We start from the raw sequence: 22913 nt of genomic DNA, 5'->3' as shown, positions 1-22913 counted from the left end.
AATACTAACTATACTAGTAATAACTATACTAATAATAATTGTAATAAAGGATGCATTGGATGCAATTTGATAATAAGTATACCAGGTATACTTGATCTAATCCACTGGTGTGTGTCAAAGTGTGAAAACTGAATTTAAACAATGTCCCACTTATGGCAAATGTAGTGCCAGAATAATGAAGTAAGCAGCTAACAGTAACTAACAAGTAATTAACAAGTAATAACACATGTCCATATCCAAATCTTAGTATATTTACTTCGAATTGCATTGTTAAGCTATGCAATCATATTTTCACATAAACATTAGCATTGTAAAAATAAAATGTTAAGCGCAACTATAAAATCATCTACATCACTTCTGGCTTTCTGATACAATCCCAACTTTAGTCTTTAGGAGGCGGGGCTTAAAAGGCGGAATGATATCAAATCGTGTTAACTGGTTGCGGTTGTCCAAGATGTTTAGCTACCCAATGAAGTTTTGTTTACGTTTACACTAAGTAAGACACAATACGCTAACATCGCTACAACAGCTTCGTAAACTACAGAAGAAAACGTTGGAAGGTAATTTTTGATAACTGGGAAAATGTGTGAAACTGAAAAAGAAAATGAATCAACACATACTGACCAATCAGACCAGTAAATAAATATTAAGTCAGTATTGCAAAGTATCAGCAGGTACTCAGAGTACCTAAAAAACAACCAATAACAATAAAAGTACATGCAACAGATGTGTTTGTGAACACGTCATATTGTCTCTTTCATTCCCTGGGTCTTTATATCTGACTTTCAAACAAACACACAAATTCACGAGTCAAAGAAGAAAGGGGAAAAAATCAATTCTTTGCCATATGAGGTGCAGTTGAAGCCAATCATTTTCCTAAAAGCAAGACAAAGCGAAGAGGGGAACTAAAGGAGTGTAAATAGGGCCGAGGAAACACACTCTCGCTTTGTGAGCTCACAAAAGGACGGCAACATGTGTGAATGTTTTCTGACCTTCCCATCACGCTTCTTTAGAACGCCGCTGGAGAGTCTCTTAGAGGCAGTCTGGAGGACGCGCCTTTCTCCACAGCACTCGAATGAACATGTGCATTCAAAAGCCATGCACACACACACACACACACACACACACACACACAGTCTGGCACTCCCTTCTCCTCCAATGCTGTCGTGTTTGTCTGCAGCACACGCTTTTGGAAAAATGAATTGCCATCCGCGCTATAATTTCATTTCTTTATTTCACATTTTGATAAGAAATAAAGCACTTTGCAGTCAGATAATGTGGACAAGCACAAAAGATTTTTTTTTTTTACGTAAATGAAGTATTTCCGTATTATAAGATATCACCTCTGTATCTGACATTAGTTAAATAAATACTATTTCTGTCTTCAGCTTCATAGCTTCGTAGGTTGACCTCTAAGCGTTTCTGAATAACCACCGTCTAAACAATACTGATGCTGATTGTAACTAGAAAGGACAGAACACGTTTTTACAATTACACTCTTCCAGAGAAAAACACGAAGAAAAATAAAAGAAAAAAAGAGAGAATAGAAGTGTGGTTTCGGCAATTACCACATATAAATACACAAACGTTAGCGTGAAATTGCATTTTTTTAATGAAAGTCCCAGTCAGGATGTGTGCACAAAGATACTCGAGCTGCATGAAACTGAATAGAAATGGAACATGGGTTTGTCTGAAATGTGGAAAACATATGGCGCAGTGATTCTCCTGCTATCCTGATTGGGGCTTCAAACGCACGCACTTACTCACAGTATTTGTCAGTATTTTAAAAAGAGAAAAGAGATGAAAAGGATGCGCAGGTGGTTGATGAAATAATGGACACCAGTAGAGAAAGGATCCACAATTACATATCCACAATTTAGGAACACCCTCAGCACGTTGCTTTATGTCCACCTAGGTGTGTTCTGACTAGCCATGCCGTTACCTTTAATGCCTTTAATCAGTGAGCTGGGTTTATATATTCTTCTATTTTTGTATTAACATTATTATTGCAAGTTTGCCTTTTTTGAAAGGTTATATTTGTCATTTTTCTATACTAAACAATCAATTCCTGCATATGGCATTTCAAGAAGAAAAAAACAACAACAAAAAGTGTCTTCAATTCTACCTTCAACAAAAAATTCCTGATTTTAATATGAATATGATTTGAATATGTAAATGTCCCCAGTCTTACACTCTCCATTTGAATTCTGTGGAACACTAGGGTTCCCTGGAGTGCATTTGCATACTGTAACCTGATTGGCCGTTCTAATATATGATGTAATAAATTTAACAATTTTCAGCTTCTTAAAAAAAATAGAGCCTGTGAAATTTTCAAAAAAACAAATTATCAGATAACAAACATATTTGATAATGGTTAGGTTAGGTGCTACAGAAAACAGATACAAAATCATTTTTCTTTGTATTAAATAATCGATTCTTCCCCAAACCCTACACTAGCGTTCCCTGGAGTGCATTTGCATACTGAAAAATGATTGGCCCTTCTATTTTATGATGCAATAACACTTTCCTTTAAGAAAAAAAGTATAATGTTTAGATTGGATTCTTCACTAATTTTTAATTTTTTACCCCAGGTGAAAGCATACACAGAAGGAATAAATGTATTCATTGGAAAAATGCTGCAATATTTCATCCTATTGAGGGTTTAAATGGGGCAAATATTCAGGTGTCGGAATTACCATGGGAACCGAAAACTGTTCTGCTGTGTTCTTCAATGGATAAAAGCTTCTACTCAATAAATAAAATATAAAATACTTCAAAAAATGCAAACTTGCACTGTCCAACATGGAAACGTTAAAGCTGAAAAAATCTAAAAATCTAAAGAAAATTTCTTTTTAGAAATTTAAGAAATAGTGAAAATAAAAAGAAGATTTCTGCCTGATGTTTCTTTAGTTTTTATCGTTCTCCTGTAGCTCTAACTAAAAGCAATTACCACCTCATGAAATCCATAATTAAGCCTTGATGTGAAAAACGTTCAATAAACATTTAACATTCCATGTATCAGTAATATCACATTTTCGAGATCTTGGAATTGTAGTGTTTTATCTGACAATTTTAAGATTTTATCGATCCTGCAATATTTCAGGGTCAAAGCAGATACAAATTTTCAACTGTCTACCATTAGTTATACATATAAGCAAAATTTTGGTGAATTCAGTGGCATGTAAATAACATATTTTAAAAGACAAACTCACAAAAAGTCAGATCGAGCCGAATAAGGATTTGCTAACAAGCATTTTTTCCCCCCAATACCAGCTTATGTACAGTGCACATCAAATATGTACACTGGCACATCCAAATTGTACTATAACTATCAAAACTGCAAGTAGGTCATAAATAAAAATAAAATGGCACAGAATACAGAAGCACTCTTGTTGTACTTGTACAATGACAATAAAGGTATTTGTATTTTAACAAAAGGCTTTATCAATCGGAGGACATTTAACTCTTTGATGAATCACTTGTGGCAATTTACCATAGATTTTTACACTATTTTATATCAACAGTTATGTCAACATTTTCACAGTATATCAGGGGCAATTTCAGGACGATTTCAGGACTCCAAAGCTCATAAATTGTTTATCAATTATCAATTATCAATTATCGTAAATCATTATCAAAAATACCCAGAAAACAGGCTGTCAAAACTTTTCTATTTTTTTTTTTCAGTTTTTATGTAAAAAAAACCAAGGCATTATAACATTGTACGAATTAGTAATCCTGACACATAAACATGCAATTACAGTTAAATCTGAGAAAACTTGAGATATTAAAACTAAAAAACCGAAACCCTGAAAAAGAATGTCTAGCACTTGTGACTTAGCAAATTGCTCCCTCGTGTGTGTGTATCAGTTTTGAAATAAGAGTCTGCAACATTTTGCAAAGTGAGCCGCATAAATGCATGCTTTCTCTAGCGGCCCGAGCTTGAATGAGAAATGAATGCAGGAATTTTGAAAACTGTTCACTTTGTGTCAAAGCGCTGAAAATATTATTCACAGTTCAGTTCACTGCACAGTGGCGTTTGGTTTGAAAAATTCGCAATGGAAAAAAAATGCTTGTTAGCGACGTTAAAATACTGTAAGGAACCATAAGAGAGATTAAGCCTTCAAAGATTCGATCACAATTCTGTTGTTTTTCTTTTACTGGTGCTTCCACTTTTTCACCTCCTTCATAACATTATCACTCTTAAAGGAAAAACTATGAAAATGAAATATTAGTCCAGAATGCAGTGCTGATGTGAAACATGTTCAATAAACATATAATATTCCATAATACTACCAAAAAATAGGAACTCACAGTGGCTATATAATGATCAGCAATTTCATTGTCCAAACTGGAAATGATATCTTGCCACTAGGCATGTGCCGATAATTGGTAATACGCTATATCATGATATACATTATATTGTTACCGTGGAGACGGCATAACAGTATTTTCGGCCTGGTAAAAACTGAAGGGAACATTTTGAAGCTGTGTATCCTCAATCCCATAATTGTGGTCACCACAACGGAAAGAACTGTCGTTCCAGCTGAAATGCCACCCAAGACAATGTTTAAATATCGTGGCAATATCATAAAGCTCAATTAGTTTCCATGGCAACTACAGATCGGCACATGCCTACTAGCCACACACGATGCACAAACGACATCAGATACGGTGTTAATAGCACTTAAGAAATAGAAAAGCTCCCAGTGTCCTTTAGCTTTCGCGGCTCAGTGGTGATCCCATGCACACACACGCACACACACACACCTCTGATTCAGATGGTGGTGGCTCTCTTGGCGTGCAGCATCTCGATGAGCAGGTTGTTGCAGGGCACGTCTCCGCTCAGGTGTTTGGAGCTCAGGTACTCCTCGGCCTGGGCGCTCAGGGTGCGAACCTCGGGCAGCCGCAGCACCAGCTGACTGAACCTGTCCACGTGCTGAGGGTACGAGGTGAGTGTGTATTCCAGCAGAGCACTGTTCACCTGCTCCTGCACGCTCTCCACCAGTGCCTGGTTCTCCAGCAGCTTCACGTCTGCAGAGATTGGGGATGAATACAGAGTCAGTATAGAAAGTTTAAAAAGAAGACCCTTGTCTCGTGCTCTATTTTATTTGCTGTTCTAATTCTCTAAATCTAAATAAATGTGACTTATAAGGATGTTTTTTGATAGTGAATATAAAGTACTTTTCTTAGTTGCTCTAGATTATACAGGGCATCTCCTGTATAATCTGTAAATGTGAATATAAATGCCATACGCATATGTATAAACTTTTTATATATATATATATATATATATATATATATATATATATATATATATATATATATATATATGTCTCATATACGTATAAGATAAGATACATTTCACATTGATCCTGAAGGAAATTATTACGCCAGCTTACTCAAGACAATATAAATGATAATGAACAAATAGAAATGAAAAGATTTGGTGGTTTGACTGCTTGCATAACAGCATTTGTGTGTCTGTGTGCATGTGTATGGGTGTGTGTATTTGTATTATTTATGTATGTTGATTTCTGAGCTTATGTGATTGTGGTTTTGTGTGTGTGTGTGTGTGTGTGTGTGTCTGTGTGTGTGGGAGAGAGAGAGAGAGAGAGAGAGAGAGAGAGAGAGTGTACATGTGTGTGTGTGTCTGTGTGCATGTGTCTGTGTGTGTGTATTTGTATTATTTATGTATGTTCATTTCTGAGCTTATGTGATTATGGTTTTGTGTGTGTGTCTGTGTGTGTGGGAGAGAGAGAGAGAGACAGAGAGAGAGAGAGAGAGAGAAAGAGAGAGAGTGAGCAAGAGAGTGTACATGTGTGTGTGTGTGTGTGTGTGTTTGTGTGAATGAGTGCTTGCTGCACAGAACAATAGCCTGAATGGCCCGCTTAGCCGGGTCTCGTCAGAAAAGCCATTCAACCTCTAATTAAAACGTTGAATAACTCTGAAATAGATTTGAAGGACACAAATTACCCAATAAACCTGTTACCATTTCCAGATGGAGCGAGGGAGGCTGAATGTGACACAGAGTCGAAATGGAAAATGCTTTTGGACTCAGGCTTTTTTTTTTTCTTTCCTCTACGTGCTTTGTGCCCTGCAGCCAATAATTTTTTTTCTGGGAAAAAAGCATCTTGTTTCTATGGGCTAACACAGCATTATCCAACAACGATCGTTTAATGAAATATTCCTCACTATTCAAGCGTTTCTTCATGTTGCCCTTCTGCTTCTAATGCAATTTAGAATGTTTATGCAAAATGTGATTTGCATGAGTGAACACATTAATTTAAAGGGAACGTGTCATAGATTTCTCATAAGGTATAGAATCAGAAATTCATATTTGACTTACTTCAATATTTGGTAACATTTTAATTAAGCATGATGTATGCGCACATATACCTACATACACTATTCCTCACATAAACCTACATAAACTATTCCTGACAACTGACATAAACCTACATAAACTGGTCCTGACAACTGACATAAACCTACATAAACTGTTCCTGACAACTGACATAAACCTACATACACTATTCCTGACAAGTCACATAAACCAACATACACTATTCCTGACAAGTCACATAAACCAACATACACTATTCCTGACAAGTGACATAAACCTACATACACTATCCCTCACATAAACCTACATAAACTGTTCCTGACAACTGATATAAACCTTCATAATCTGTTCCTGACAACTGATATAAACCTACATACACTATTCCTGACAAGTCACATAAACCAATATACACTATTCCTGACAAGTTACATAAACCTAAATACACTATTCCTGACAACTAATATAACTCTACATAAACTGTTCCTGATAATTGACATAGACCTACATAGACTGTTCCTGACAACTGACTTAAATGTACATACACTTTTCCTGACAAGTGACATAAACATACATGAACTGTTCTTGACACCTGACATAAGCTAAAATAAACTGCAATGACAATTCATTACCATTGTGTGACTCTGAGACATAATGTACACTACACTACAAAGTCATTTGTCATGACTTTCTAATATAAGTCTGAGTAGAAAGTGTTATAACAGTCTTATGTCAACAAGAATTTAAAATCACTTGACTCAGGTGTTATATCTACTTGACATCAAAACTGACAGGTATAGTCCTTATGACAACTTATAACTGCTTGTTGAAATAAGCCTTTCTAAATGGTTATAGGCTATGTCATTTGTCATGAACGGCTTATGTAGGGGCCATAAAGCAAGTAAAATTTTACTATTATGTGCTGCTTTAAAATAGTGTTGAGTTCTTGCTCTTATCTGGAGGCACGACATATTCATAAGAATTCACACGATCTGACTCACATGAAATGGTTATGAACGGTTATGATCACAGAGAGGAGTAGAGTTAGCTTTTCCTAGTCGTAGCTTTTTTTTTCCAACTGAATTCATAAGAAACCTAATTAAAAGGCTCTTGTGTGTTGAGAACAAACAGCAGGACTCACTGGGGTTGAAGAGGATGAGGAACTTGAGGCAGGCCATCTCACGACGGTCGACCTGGAGCAGCTGCAGCCGCCGCGCCAGTTCCTGTCCCCTCTGCACAAGACTCGAGAGAGTGAGACCCGAGTCAGACACGACGCCTGCAAGCTCAACCTGCAACACACACGGCAGTGATTCAATGATCATCACATCTGGAACCGTTTCTTCAAACATAGAGTCCACTGCAAAATGACTGCGAAAGAGGCTTTCTGAGAAATCTCAACAAGTTAGCTTATTTTAGGTAGTTAGCAGAATTAGCAGTGAAGATTAACATTTATGAATACGTTAACGTTAGCCAGCTAGCTTTACTGTCCTGGTGCAAACACTTCCTAATAGGAATTGGCCTAATGGTTTCCATTAACCATTAAAATAATTAGAAAATGGTGAATAATAACCCAAAGAAGCCACCTTATAAACTAATATCAGCTTATTTATGAATATGATCTTTAAATCCTCTCAGAAATCATGTGAAATTAGCTCAAATACTGATGAATTTATGAACAAGATCAAGAATTCTCTCTGAAAACCTGACAAATTAGCTTGTTTATGGCCAAACAACTAGTGATAGCAGTAAAAATGCATAAATCTATGACTATGACTTAAATCCTCTCAGAAATCCTGTCAAATTAGCCTATGTTGGCCCGCTAGCTAGCAGTAATGACTCGTAAATTTATCAGTATGACTTAAAATCCACTCAGAAATCCTATCGACTTAGCTTTTTGAAGGCCAGCTTGTTGTTTGACCTAAAATCTAAACCTTTCCACAATACAAAAACGGCTAACAAAAAAAATCACAAAGGCAATACAAGCAACCCAAAACAAACACACAAAATCAACGGCTAACAATATGAGGAAAGATGATGAAATTAAAGACAGAGAGCTTTCAGTCAACATACTCTGCATTTCTATTCAACAAATATGAGTTTGGCTGCATTTTTGGAATTTTATTCAAATTCAAACATTCATTAGTAAATGCTAATACTGAGAAAATAACATTTCTTAGACAAAGCTAAATATTTATTTCTAGTCATAAATCCTCAGTAAATATCCAGTTTAACATCATGATTTTATATTCTTACTTTTATTATTTATTAGTTCTTATTAATTTGTCATGCTAATAGCCTGTTTAACCTGCAGCAGAAGCTGAATCCAGTCTAAGCATGAGGCTCAGCAGGTTGGGGTTAAAGCTACAGTCAGTGATTTAAGCGAAAACAGACCTGCCAACGTTCATGTGTAGGAACATTTTAACATTAAATTATGCTAATACGAAAAAGAGCAGTTAAACCCCCTCGTCCGTTCCTCCATCTGGACAGTTGCATGGGTGGTTTGAATTTTGAAAGCCACGCCCCTTCCCTTATATTAAAAATGTTTTGGCCAGCGCTCTCGCTACAACTCGATTTTTCCCCTTAAAAGTTTTTGAAGCTGAAAATCCGAATACAGCTCCCTGTTACATTGTTCCCTCCGAAGCCCCACCCCCAGGCTAGGCTAGGCTAGTGCACTTGAATGCTAGTGCAAAATGTAAAGCTTTCTGGATCGACAGACAAAATGATTGACAAGCGTTATTTTAAGAAGAGTGAAATTCTCACCTCTTGGCCAGTGATGAGTAGAAGTGTATTGTCTCTCCCATGATGCACCTGTCTAAAGACATGATCCAGAAGCAGGAGCTCGCTCCAGCAGTTATGCAGCAGCTGCATCTGATCTCCGACCTGTGCGAGACCAGGGAAAATCTTGTTAATGCCTTGATTACAGTGCTGCTTTTAATGTCATTACAATTTCCCAACCAATAAAATGTTAGATATATATTTATAGGTGCTCATTACAGATATGATATGGTATGTTCCTACTATAACCAGTATTGATATTGATTTGAAATAGCCTATATGGGTAACATGTAGGGTGACTATTGATGGGAATGAAATGGTTTAAATGTGTACCAATACAAATAATCCATCTTTATGTTACTTGTGAGAGATAACGAGTGCTAAATAAACACAAGGATTTGATAGATTGCCATTACTATAGTTTGTTCTAAGGGTCATTAAGAATATGTGGCCATATGGGGCAGTGTACATACAGTGCTTTCAAATGCTGACAAAAATTATACACTCGCTGTTCAAGTGGGTAAATACCATGAGAACCCTGTTGCCAGGCAACTGGGAAATACAGACACTGAGCATAAGCTAGCTATTGACTGAGGTGACCAACATAGCTAGCCTTTGAGTCTTTTTAACAGACAAAGTAAAGGTGAAGTGATATGAAAACAAGACAAATCCATCAAGAATATCAACATTTACCTCAGATGTTTTGGAAAAATGTTTATAAAGTGCTTCTAAAATCACACTGTATTTACACTTAGCATCCACCGCTAACTGAATTTCACTGGGTTATGCCATACTGAGAGATGTCAACATTGTGTCACAACTCATGAACTATCAGAAAATGTCAACTTCTGAATGAAGATACCTCAAGAATTCCCCAAGAGTGAGTTGTTCATATGAAATCTCACAAACATGGTGAAAACACAGGGTATTTGAATGTAGCCATAAAAAAAGAGAAAATCATAATAAAATTACAGTATGTCATTGTTGTTGTTTATATTAATACATAACAATAATGACAATTAATTTTTATATTATTATTATTATTATTATTATTATTATTTCACTCTGAGGTAGAGCTAATTTCCAGGCTGAAAAGAATTTAATAGAAGCCCTATATAAAGAAACTACTGAGATCCATTGCATGGCCATATTGTAGACTGTTTTTTTTTTAATTACAGGCCTAGAAACCATTTTAATAATTACTAAGCTAAAGACTAATGTAATTTAATGTAATGTAATGTAAACGCTACTGTACACAACTAAATACCTAGCTAAAGTAGAGGCCTAGTGAATTCTTGGCTATTTTTTTTTTAATTGATTCCACTGTCTTACCACCACTGCAGTACTGATATTCAGCAACACCTCCCTCAGACGAACACACACTCTCCCTTTTGATTCCTCTCTGAACACACATGAACACACCAACATCCAATCATCACTGACTCTTTTTGTAGGTGCCTCAGGAAAGCTTTCAGTGGTTTGGAACAATGCATGTCGAGATCTGGAGGAGCGGGAGAGCTGAATTCCTGAGCTATCTGCAGTGTGGAATGTAATTAAACAAGAGAGAAAGAGCCGTGTGTGTGTGTGTGTGTGTGTGTGTGTGTGTGTGCGTATACAGGAGCCAAACCTGGTCAAACACATTCACCTGCTACATCATGCAAACACACAGCTGCCATCATGGCTGTATCCGTGATATTGATTTAAATGTTGCTAGTGGAGATATGATGTGGCGTTATTTTTATTTTTACTGCCTTTATCGTTCAGGACATAACAAAACGATGTGTGTGAAATCTGTTTTGTCTTATAACATACAAGCTTATCTGTTAGATGACTCCATTTCTTTAACAGTATGTGACAGTAACATTTAAGAGGGAGGATCCAAAATGTCTGAGAAGAGGTGTATCAGCTGGCATCAGTGTATTCTTAACAATGTATAATTTTCGTTATCAGAGCAACAACAAATCTATTGTGCTTCGCCAACACACTCCCGTGTTCTGAGCTGCAACTCAGTATCTGCACTAAAGCTGAAGAAGCATCTTGCACAACATGGAGAAATATTTAATTTACAACATGCAGTAATGGAAGATTTGTAAAGTATATATCAGAAAATTGATAGTTTTGTTTGTGAAATTTATCTACATGACTGTCATTAAGGTTAACTATCATTTTGTGAAGAAACCACCATCCTGAGCTTATTAGAAATGTACAAATGAACATGTACGAATGTTAACCCCACCCCTAACCTCATCCCTAGCCCAAACCTTAACCATTGTATCTTTTCTGTATAATTTGAGTTGTACAAATTGCTACTAACTTGCAAGTGACCTTTTAGTTCAGCAGGATAAAATGATATAAATCGGATGAAAAATTTGCATACAAATACATACACAAAAATATACATAAAATATGAATGAATTCTGTTAAATTTTATACAAACAAGCTCAAACCTCACTCCTAAACATTAGATAACAAACATAACGTTCCGTACTAAACTGGCAACTTCATATTCGATTCCATTTCACTCTGCAAAAGGTGCTCGAGTTTATGAACATCACCAAGGTCATGCAGGATGATATTATTGATCGGGGACACTCTGAAGACATTATATGTCAGTGTAAACTTCTGGCCTTTGTGCTAGCATTCTGTAATCTGCAGTTATCAGGTTTAACCACACTTCCGTGGTGGCACAAGCAACACCACCTTCATATCTACTTGTCTCAGTGTTCTGAAATGTTATCAGTGGTGCGGTCCAGGATCTGGCGACATAATATCAGCCTTTCCCCATAACAAATGGATTCAGTCAAGACAAAGGCAAAGTCACAACACTGAACATTATGTAACTCACTGCCACTCAACATCCTTTTAAATCTAAACAAGCCCTCTTGTTAAGGTATGACAACTCAAGCTACCTACAGAATTATTTATACTACAGAGTTGCTGAAAATGGAGGATGCTCTACATAAACAAATTTTAAAAATATGTGGAATTGGTGATGTTTTCTGTAAAGAGTTGTTTATTTAGCATTCATGAAGGAGTCTCCAGTGTCAGCGCCTTGTAACAGTCAGAGGTAAAGCTGCACTTTTAGGTTTTCTTATTAAATTCAAGAGAGAGAGAAAAAAGAGGATGGTGTGGGAATGACTATTTATAGCTGCTATAACGTACGCGATTACAGGAACTAAATTGTTTTTCTGACATTCCACAACATTAAACGTAACTATAAACAGATACAAAGTGGCGTTAATCAATGAAAAATTATAATCATTGGCAAACTGTTGTGCTATAAGAGGAAAATAATCAACTTCGGGGTGGTTATAATAACTTAGTCATAGTAACTTAGTCAAATTCGTACTTTTAAAATCATGCTAATCAGTCAAGCAAAAGTAAATTTAAATGCCCTCATCTTAGCAGCATACCTTTAGCTCCTTGAAGAAGATGCAACTTCTCGCCCATTCTACGATGGAGAACAGCGTCTGGTCCGCCATCACGCAGAGCAAGTTGGAGGGGCGGGGTTTGTCCAGCTTGCCACGCCCACTCTGCTCCTGCTGCAGGTAGGCACAGATCTTTGCTCTCACCTGAAAGATGAGAAAGTAAAATGAAAGGCTGAAATATGACACAGGAAGCTTTGGTGAGAATCTCAGATTGAAGAAAGAACAACATGATGATTCTGTCATGACTATCCAATCTCATGCAAGTATTTGTAGAAGTAAATGATTTTGTTGGATCTTTATTGGATCTTTGTTGGATTTTTATTCAAATTAAATTATGACTTCTTAACCAACCCCCACTAACATAAGCATTGGTTCTTGTGAATTCTTACAAATACCAGGTACCAAGTTTATACTGAGTATTGGCATCGTAGCTCATTGTCAGATTGGATTTGACTTATTTTCTAATCTGATCCATTGACATATTTTATGCAGACGTGACAGAGCTCTTGGAAAATGAAACGAGCTGAAATTGTCATAAACCACGCTGTCATTGTACTTCTGATGTTTCTGATGATTTGCCAATAGAAGCTTGCAGAAATCTGGCTTGTTTACTTATTTAAGAGCATGTCATATTGGATCAGTATCGCGTATCAATACCTAGAGCTCTGATATTGGTATTGTGTCGAATATTGAACATTTTAAGGGATCAGTGTGTTTCTGCTTTCAAATAACAAATTTGAGGCCATGCTAGTCTTGAAGATTTATTCAAAAACTACAGAACCCTGGTATGAGATTTAACAAGCCACTTTTGCAGTTTGTGATCACAAAGTTTTTGAACGTTACCTGCTCCTCATCAGGCTCACAACTAAGCAGCTCCAGAACCAGCGAGGGCACGGCTGGGTTCAGAGGGCTGGTCTGTGGTGAGGCGGGAATGCAGCCTTCAGCATACGGATACCCGAGAGATGAGTCAGGAGAACCGGAATACGGGTCCGGGTGCTCTGCTTTGATGGATCTACCGGGCACAGTCTGGGTGGTGTACTGATACTGGGCTGGGAAGGAGCCATAGCTGTGCAGGGCCACCCCTAAAGAGGGGGGGCACGCAGGTAGGCAGTCGTAGTCTGGAGGGCCGAGGGGGGGCAGCAGGCCAGGCACTGAGCCCGGGAATGGATACTCAGCCTGGTTGGAGGGCACTAGTGGTGGGTTGGGCTCCAATTTGAAAGCGCTTGCTCGGATCAGAGCTCTCTTCTGCTGCTTCAGAGCGCGGTCTCGTTTGTACATGGGGCCAAACTTGTTCCTCCCTCCTCGCATACGGTCAGCGCGAACCGCTGAAAAAAGGAGACAGGGAGGAAGACAGAGAGATAGAGATAAATTTATATCTATTTATCTTCTAAGGACTAAACTTTGACATGGAAATGGCCTAGATTAATAAGGATAATCAGAGGAAGAATATTTCCAAAGTGTGGTGAATAATCAAAGAGTACACAGGAAATGCCGATCGTGGTTTTGACTTAAAAAAAAAAGAATAAAATAACAAAACAGCAAGCAAGCATTTCTCTTCATATGGACATTTTCCACCCCGGATTTTGTAAACACCCCAAATGAAATCTTGTGTATGACTGTGCAAGGCTTATCAGTGGTGCAGGAATGTGTCACACAGACTCGCGGAAGCAGGTGCTTCTCTGCATGGCCGCCTGCATGGGAATGGAGCACACACACACACACACACTGAGCCCAGTTAAGGCTGCGTCAAGCTACACAGTTCACCAAGCATCATAAACACTACTGGAAATGGAAAACAAAAGCCATACACAAACCCTTCGTTCGAAAAATATCTTGGTCTATTATTACCCTGTTACAAGTGAAACAATGAAAATCCAACAAGTAAAAAAATCTGCTTGAGTTAAGATGTGAAAGTACTAGAAGTTAACATGGTGTGTGTAAGATTTAGTAAATTACCAATATGATTTTAATTCTGAGAGTGAATTTGCATATGGCTCAGAATAAGTCGATGTACAGTACTGTGCAAAAGTCTTAGGCACATGCAAAGAAATGTTGTAGAGCAAAGACACCTTCAAAAACAATGAAACTAAATGTTTCTACATTTTAAAAAAATACTATAAAGAGCAGTAAACAGTAATAAATGAAACATAGTCAGTATTTGGTGTGACGATCCTCCGCTTCTTCTGGAGACTTTGACTGTCGACTCGCTTCTTATTTCTGCAGCGAAACCCAGCAGCCTTCATTATGTTTTTTTTGTCTGAAGAGCATCTCTTATGTAATCTGCTGCTTTCTTTACTGACATCCAAACATTTTTCTGTAACATTTAAGTTTGTGCTGGAAAACTAATGTTTGGAATCTAACATATTTTTGCACTGAATCAATAATGTAGAAGTCAGAAAATAAACATCTATAACAAAGTTTGTACTAAAAAAAAAAAAGGTGCCTAAGACTTTTGCACAGTACTGTGTATCCAAAGACATGAAAACAACTACATTCAAATTTATTTAAGCAAAAAAAACATTGAATGATCCATGATATGTTCTCTTGCAAATGACAATTACTTATTTAAACAAAGTGCTCGAAAGATCAAAAGTGGGATCTCTTTTCAAAAGAGTTTATGATCAAGAAAAGTACCAAATAATATGTCGAATCTATGGAATGATCTCATGGGAAATTTATACAATTTCCAAGAACTAAGGTCGGATTCCATTCCATGTATTGTGAATAAACTTGTAAGAAAAGTAATGAGCACTAACCCCACCCCTAATCCTAACCCCGGCTCAACCGGATAACTTTACCTTCATACTTTTGCATACAAATTAAATTGTGTGAATTGAAACAAATGTGCAAATATGAAACAATGTTGCCATGGCTACATCCTCAACTGATACTAAATAGTATAAAGTACTATTAAATAAAGCACCCTAGGTTACCATAGTTACCGTGGAGGTTGTTCTATGGTCTTTTGACACACCAGTTAGGATGTTTTATGAGGTTTAGAAAGCAGGGGGCCATGCACTTTCAGAAAGAATTGTATTAAACGGTGCCTTTTTCTTGTCCTTGAGGTGGTGTCCTTAAATATACAACTTTTGTCCCTTTAGTGTGTACCTTTAAAGCTTTACTCTAAAAGCTAATTACAGTCCAGTTGTGTATGTTAAATCTTTTGTAAAGGTACACTATACCTAGTAGCCTATAACATAAAATAGTATACCTATAACAATAATCTAAAATAAAATTATATTCTAATATATGTATATATTTAAAAATGGTTGCCTAGAATTGATCAAATCAATTACAGACTGTTTCCTTTTATCAGTTCATTTCAATTATTTTAATGTTTTTGAGAAAGGGTATAACATTCCCCGCCCCTCCCCTCTTTTTTTTCCTTTCATCAATGGGATGATCTATTTTCTAATGGATAATGAGATGGTTTTCTTTAAGTTAATGAGTTTATATTTACTGCATTCTACATACAAAAATACATGCAGTATGTGGCTACATAAACAGGAATAAATTGATAGTAAATATATTCATTCTGTGCTTATAACAGAGTGGTTTGTCATGATTTGTGCAGATTGTAAACTACCTTGCTGTATTTTTTTTTTAATATGACTTGTCTAGTTTACTTTGTAAATAATAAAAGTAAAGAACAAATGTATAATTTCGTCTATAACAAAAAAGGTATTATTGTGACCTATGAACACGATCCTTCGTTTTGTTTATTTATTTATTTTATTTTGTATTTTTATTTATTTATTTATTTTTAATTACAGTAATGCCTCTTAACAGAGGGGCTAATTAACGCACGCGCGGGGGGGAGGGGGTGTTGGTCATCACGCCGCACTATGACGTCACTAATTAAATAATAGACAACATTTTGATTAAAACCGGATAATTGTTTATATTTTAACACTGTATTAATTTTAACACACGACGGGATTTTTTTTTTAATCTGAAGGCTACACGACTTGTGGGTTTGTAGAAATGTAATATGGCTCAAAATGAAATGAAAGAAGAAGAAAAAAAATCAAAACAAAAAACAAAACGCATCCACTAACCACAGCACTTTACTGAACAAAACAAAAGGGAATGTCGGGAAAGTCTGCATATAAAAGCTACAGTCGGAATTCCTCTTAAACTGGAGTAATATGAAGGAAGCTGTTCTTTCCAGGTTAGACTTCATGCAGAGAGGGAGGTGAAGAAAAGACTTTCTCCCATTTTTGTAACACGATTTTACTAAAACTACTTCCCTGATCTATTGCCGATAAACCGTGATAAATAATTATAGCCTAATTTCTATTTCAGGAGCGAGTTTAAAGCTGTTTTCATCCAGATGTTTCTTGCGCGAGCGCTGACTGATTTGAGTTCATTCTCAGCTTAAAAGGATTAAAATGCATCAAATAAAAAAACAGTCAAATGTGTAAAATACCATGCTTCAAAAATGTCGAGGTAGAATAAAGAGAAATTAAAATATTTTTAAAGAAAAATGTAAAATATGGAATGAAATCAGATTGTCGCATCAGAAATCAGTTTAGAAACAGTTACATTTCTGTAGAGAATTGTAGCTTATGTGTCGGTATTTTACTGATACGTTATTTTAATCATATGCCAGCTATAAAACTCCTGCTTACCTTCTAACCTCATGCCGACACTGAGGCACTTCTGGAAGCGACAGAAAGGACATCTCTTGCGCTGCGTCTTATCGATGCCGCAGTCCTGGTTCTGGTTACAGGTGTATCTCTTATTATTCTGCACCGTGCGCTTGAAAAAGCCCTGTGCAAAAATGCATGGTGTTAGATATTAAATCTGGGATTAAAAGCACCTGTATGTACAAACTAGTTGAATAATTACAATACACACACACAAAAAAGCAGTTGCAATCGACTTGGTTAGAGTTAACACAAGTGTGTTGTGATAAAAGCTAAAAATGATCTCAGACATCACTCATCCCCATGCAAGCAGCCTAGTAACAACGCCGCCATTTTGCGGATTATTTTTATATTCTCTTTCTTTTTTTTTTTTCTTAATAATGAAGAAAACTCGGTAATGATGGACAGGTGAACAGATGGCGCACCTTGCAGCTCTCGCACGTGAGCAGGCCGTAGTGGTACCCGGACACTTTGTCCCCGCACACAGGACACAGCTCCTCTAAATCCTCTTCGGTGGTGAACTCCATCACTGACCCTGCGGACAATGCACACGTCATCAACACTCTCAGAAACCAAACAAGGCTAGTAAAAGCTTTAAACAAGTAAGCAGCATGCACCTAATCAGAGCTAAGAGATTTACTAAAGGTAGGTCTACAACTGAGGGAATCTCAGTCATAAGGAGAGAGAGAGAGAGAGAGAGAGAGAGAGAGAGAGATTTACATCCCTTTTGGGTTTGGGACTCATGTCCTTATGCGTCATCACTTGAGTTTTGTTCATAACTTCAGTTATATTTAACTGGATATCTTTACAATTTAAGATCCTAATAATGTCACTTAACTTTTGGAAATTTGGAAATCTCTGAAACACTGCAAAATCATCTCCCAATGATCCTCAGGCATAATTACATTTTTTTCTGGAGAACTTATTATTTATTCCTGCCAAAATTACATCCATTTTATCTTTCTTCTCTTAGCAATTAATTGACAATTGGGGAAAACTTTTTTTTCTAGAATTATCTAATGTAGAAAAAAAAATGGAGATATGTCCCTAATCCCACAACCCACCATCCACCCTGATTATTTATTTATTTATTTATTTATTTATTTATTTATTTATTTATTTATGCACTTACTTACTTACTAGTCAACTGGTTATAGGATTGTCAAAATATTTTAAAGTGATTATTAAAATTCAAATATATTAAAATACAGTAAGTAAAGTACAGAAGACATTAATGACAACATGGTTAAATATTCCTAGTAGTCTTTGCCAGATATATTTTTACCAAAATATTGAGCAGTCTAAATTTCGGGCTAAATAAATAAATAAATAAATAAATAAATAAATAAATAAGCATTGTGCATCCACTGTGCTTGTATCTATAAAAGCTATAAAAGACACACTGTAGGCTACATGAACCAAAAACTGATGTACATTCAGACGAATCAGAAGAAACATACAATTATTTCTTTGTTGTTGTTGTTGTTGTTGTTTTGTTTTGTTTTGTTTTGTTTTGTTTTTGCAAAGTCAGACTTCATTATAAACGCTGATGGATGTCTCTGTTCAGTCGGGTTTTAACATTATTTTGAACCAAAATTAACCCCATTTGTTAAAAGAAAATCTTGTACAAAGAAGAATCTGGAGGCATAAAAACAAAAACCCTCCTGCAGAAAGATCACGCGGCACGTTTTGAAATAAAGTTATCAAAATTTAAAGTCATATTTAGGAGAAACCTCTAGGTTGCAGACCCACATGTGCAGTGTGTAGGGAGCTCTAAACCACACACACACACACACTCACACACACACACACCCTTTCACGTCTGCTCAAGAGGAGCTAACGAGGCGCTCGTGCACCCTTTTAACAGAAAGCTCAGGTGTTGGAGATGTTTGCAAGCACGTCCACTTAACCCCCCACCGCGCGCGCACACACACACACACACACACACACACACACATACACACACACACACACTCAGCCCTAACATGCCCAAAAGGCAATCCCAAATAGTCCATGTAATGGCTACATTGTAGGACATTTACCCCGAGCGATATTATCGGAAACTCGATGCATCACTGAATGATTTCACTGAACAGACTTTCAGCCAAATTAGCACTTTAATTCCACACATACTGTACAATCTATATTTCATCCGGATTAGTTTTTACTTAATTTGGCTGTTCTTAAAAATAATTAACATTCGAGTTCAACTTTTAAGACCTATATATTTACATATTTAGAAAAATATAAATACACACAGAACGAGGCAGTGTGATATATGACGTCAGAGATTTTGCCCGAAAAATGGCGAGACAATTTAGCTTGCAATCATACACTGCAATCATTACATGTCGTGGATATGAGAGATTTTTAATTTCATTATTATTATTATATTATTATTATTATTATTTATGTTAGCGGTGAAGCATAAACTACACCCCAGCTCCAATTTAGATATTAAACTACAATAATTCTTAGATGTATATTTTAAGATACATATGTGGGCGTCTAAGATATTTGACGTCAGAGAATTTGCGAGAGAGAGAGAGAGAGAGAGAGAGAGAGAGAGAGAGAGAGAGAAGAGGTTTTCTTCATTATTTGATCAAGGTCATTTCAGATTAAAAAGAATTGACGTCAATTAAGACATTAATGTCGCTTTAACGCGGTGAAATAGAACCACTGTGGCTCAGGAAATTAAATATCTCAACTGTTTACGCTTTACTAGCAATCCAGCATCTGATCAAATACTTATCAAGTGTTATATAAAATATATAACAATAGCTATATACTAATAATATATTTCACATGTAAAAAGCCGCAAATAAGGAAATGCGCATATTCAAATTCAGAGCAGTTCACACAGCAAAACTGTCATTTAGCCTCTAAGTCTCATGTATAAGGAAGTTATTTTAGCAGTAACTTGTCTGATCCATTTTTAAGCCCTCTAATATTTGATTATAATTAATTTCTTAATTTTTCCAGATCTAATATTTTATTAGCAATAAAATAAAATAAAGCGCGTCTATTTTAAAATCCCGACAAATGCAGAACTTAATAAATGAGCTCTTGTCGGCTTTACTTTATTATTTAATTAGCAACACGAGGAAACAGACTAAACTCCTGAACTCTAGTCTTGAACATTAGCAAAATAAATAAATGAAAAACACATTTAGCTTAATCAGCTGTCCATTTTTAACTTTATTAACTGGCCAGGCTAATATCAAGAAAGGCAACAAAATATCAAATCAGATTATGTATACATGTGAATACAATGTTACTACTACTAACAACAACAACAACAACAACAACAATAATAATAATAATAATAATAACATACTGTTAATCTGAGGAAGAACAAAAATGAGCGAGCTAAATAACCGGATTTTTTTCCCCTAGACAATTAAAATTAAAGGAACAGAATTGAAAGTTTGTTACTTGTTGACTAAACTCACATCTTTTAGTGGTAATGAGTCCCGCAAAATGGCTGCATGACGCAAACTCTTATATCTAATAAATATTAATAGGTACATGAGCATAATCCTGGACTATAATTTGTACATTATACGTGGATAAACATTTCCATCCGCATAAATAATATCTGGAATTATTTTGGATATTGTGATGAAGATGGAGCTCTTATAGAGATTATAAAAACATTTTATCCGACTTTATGTTGAGCAGGAATAAACACAAATACACAAATTTATTTTATTACATATTTTCAATTCTGGATCCAGGTAAAATATGTAAGATGAAATGTCCAAAATGGCGCCGTGTTAAAAAGTAAAAGAATTTCTGAATTTCTGTTTTTTTGAAGAATTCTAAGAGAAAGAAGGAAACACGTGCTTTGCTTTTCGGCTTAGACTTTGTGTCATATTTTTGTCACGTGTTTATATAATTTCATGTGAAACAGCCGGTGTGAAAATAATTTCCCATAATCCGAGAACAAGTGGGTTTTTTTTCTGTAGTGGAAAATATATCACAAAGACTTTATAATAAATCATGAGAATATTACAAAAATTTATTTGACTTTTTCTGAACTCGGATTTTATCGGATTATTTTCGCATTTTAGTTGGATCTGATTGGATGTGATCTGATCTTCTGGTGAGGTTCTTACCTTTACTTTGCGCCTCCAGCATTTGACTCAGTGTGTGTGGTGTGTGTGTGGAAAAAGACGGCGACGCTCCTCAGCAGCTCCGGACGAGTCCAAATAAACACACACACACATGCACACACACACATATATATACACACACGCACACACATGCAAACACACACACACACACACGCGCGCGCGTGGAGACGGAGATGGAGTGTGTGAAGCTGTGTGAGCCGGTGTTCAGCTGCTGCACCGTCCGCGCGCGCCCATGTTGAGTGTGTGTGTGTGAGCGCGTCCGCTTTATGCGCCGGGCGGAGAGCGGAGGCGCCTTCATTGGACATCACACACTCATGTGACTCTCAGATACACACACACACACACACACTGGAGATGAGGAGGAGGAGGAGGAAGCTGCCAAATCCTACAGATTTGAATGAACACTACAGCACTGAATTAACACATGTGCACGTTTTTGTCCAGCTGCTTCAACACTGTACACCACTGTAACAAATTCAACAATGATGTTTGTCTTACACAAAATAAATCATTATAAGCACACATCATGGTCTTCAGACTTTGACGTGTAATGGTTTAGTCTCATCTTCACACAGGCTTGTTCATATTATAGTCTGTAAACACGTGGAAAAAGTAACATGAAATATGTGAAAATACATGGAGTTTACATACATTACAATGTAAAATAAAAATTAAACACAAAAATCACATGAAAGTCTGAAAATCATACAAAAACAGCACAGGAAACACATTCAGCCTTCAGACATGAAATGATGTGAAATGATGAATGATGTCATTTATTTCATGTTATTATTTCACCTGTCTTCACATATTCATAAGAAATTGGGGGGAAATAAAATTTAGTACGTGAAATTACGTTAAAAAAAAATCACCTAATTCGCACAAAAGTGAAAAAAGAAAAAACCTACCAAAAAAGAAAAGAAAAACACACACGAGCTTCAGAATTTGATATGAAATTATGAGATGTGTGAAGTATTTTCATCCGTTTCATGTTATTATTTCACCTGTTTTCACATGTTCCAATACTTTTTGGAAAGATGGGAAAGAAATAACATGAAATATATGAAAATACTTGTACAAATCACACATTGTACATGAAAGTCTAAAATCTTTTTTAAATCATTTATCTAAATATAAAACACTAAAAATAAACATGGCCTTCAGACTTTGACATGAAATGCAAAAATCTGAAGTATGTGAAAATGTTATATTTAAATTAAAATCACACATTTTACATGAAAGTCTCAAAAACCTTTTTTCACATTTTCAGACTCTGACATGAAATGATAATGTGATGACACTATAACATGAAAAATAACATGAAATATGTGAAAAGAAAATAATTTAAATAACATCACATGACATATTGTTCATGAAAATGTGGATGATTTGATTTAACATTATTTAATGTTTCAACAATGTAAGAGTTCCTAAACATCCTAAACTCCCAAACCATACGTGGTTGCTCACTTTTTTTTTTCTTTTTTTTTACATCACTACCATAAAACCACGATTTTTTTCCTAAATAGTCTTTTTTATTTTATTGAAATGGTTCTTTAAGTGTTAAGTGCCACAATTAAAT

At 36.0% G+C, this 22913-nt stretch overlaps 1 protein-coding gene across 1 annotated transcript; it reads right to left on the bottom strand.

Annotated features, from left to right (window-relative positions):
- Positions 1 to 1215: 1215 nt before the first annotated feature.
- Positions 1216 to 21579, bottom strand: nr5a1a (nuclear receptor subfamily 5, group A, member 1a). The gene is made up of 8 exons (XM_026945915.3): positions 21314 to 21579; positions 17621 to 17730; positions 17178 to 17319; positions 13390 to 13871; positions 12532 to 12690; positions 9104 to 9223; positions 7485 to 7632; positions 1216 to 5034 (listed from the first exon to the last, which is right to left on the bottom strand). Exons 1-8 carry the CDS (start codon positions 21333 to 21335, stop codon positions 4778 to 4780), a joined length of 1440 nt encoding a protein of 479 aa, XP_026801716.1. The 5' UTR covers positions 21336 to 21579; the 3' UTR covers positions 1216 to 4777.
- Positions 21580 to 22913: the final 1334 nt, after the last annotated feature.

This window comes from Pangasianodon hypophthalmus, chromosome 8, assembly GCF_027358585.1.
Source record: "Pangasianodon hypophthalmus isolate fPanHyp1 chromosome 8, fPanHyp1.pri, whole genome shotgun sequence".
Taxonomy (NCBI): domain Eukaryota; kingdom Metazoa; phylum Chordata; class Actinopteri; order Siluriformes; family Pangasiidae; genus Pangasianodon; species Pangasianodon hypophthalmus.
Note: the sequence above shows the minus strand (reverse complement) of the source record. Positions and strands in the feature narration are given on the sequence as shown.

Excerpts from the sequence above, each read along its gene's own strand:
- nr5a1a (XM_026945915.3), bottom strand. The coding sequence starts at position 21,335 with ATGCTGGAGGCGCAAAGTAAAG. Across the intron at positions 7,633-9,103 it reads TACTCATCACTGGCCAAGAG|GTTGAGCTTGCAGGCGTCGT; the intron begins GTGAGAATTTCA and ends TGTGTGTTGCAG. Across the intron at positions 5,035-7,484 it reads CCTCATCCTCTTCAACCCCA|ACGTGAAGCTGCTGGAGAAC; the intron begins GTGAGTCCTGCT and ends CAATCTCTGCAG.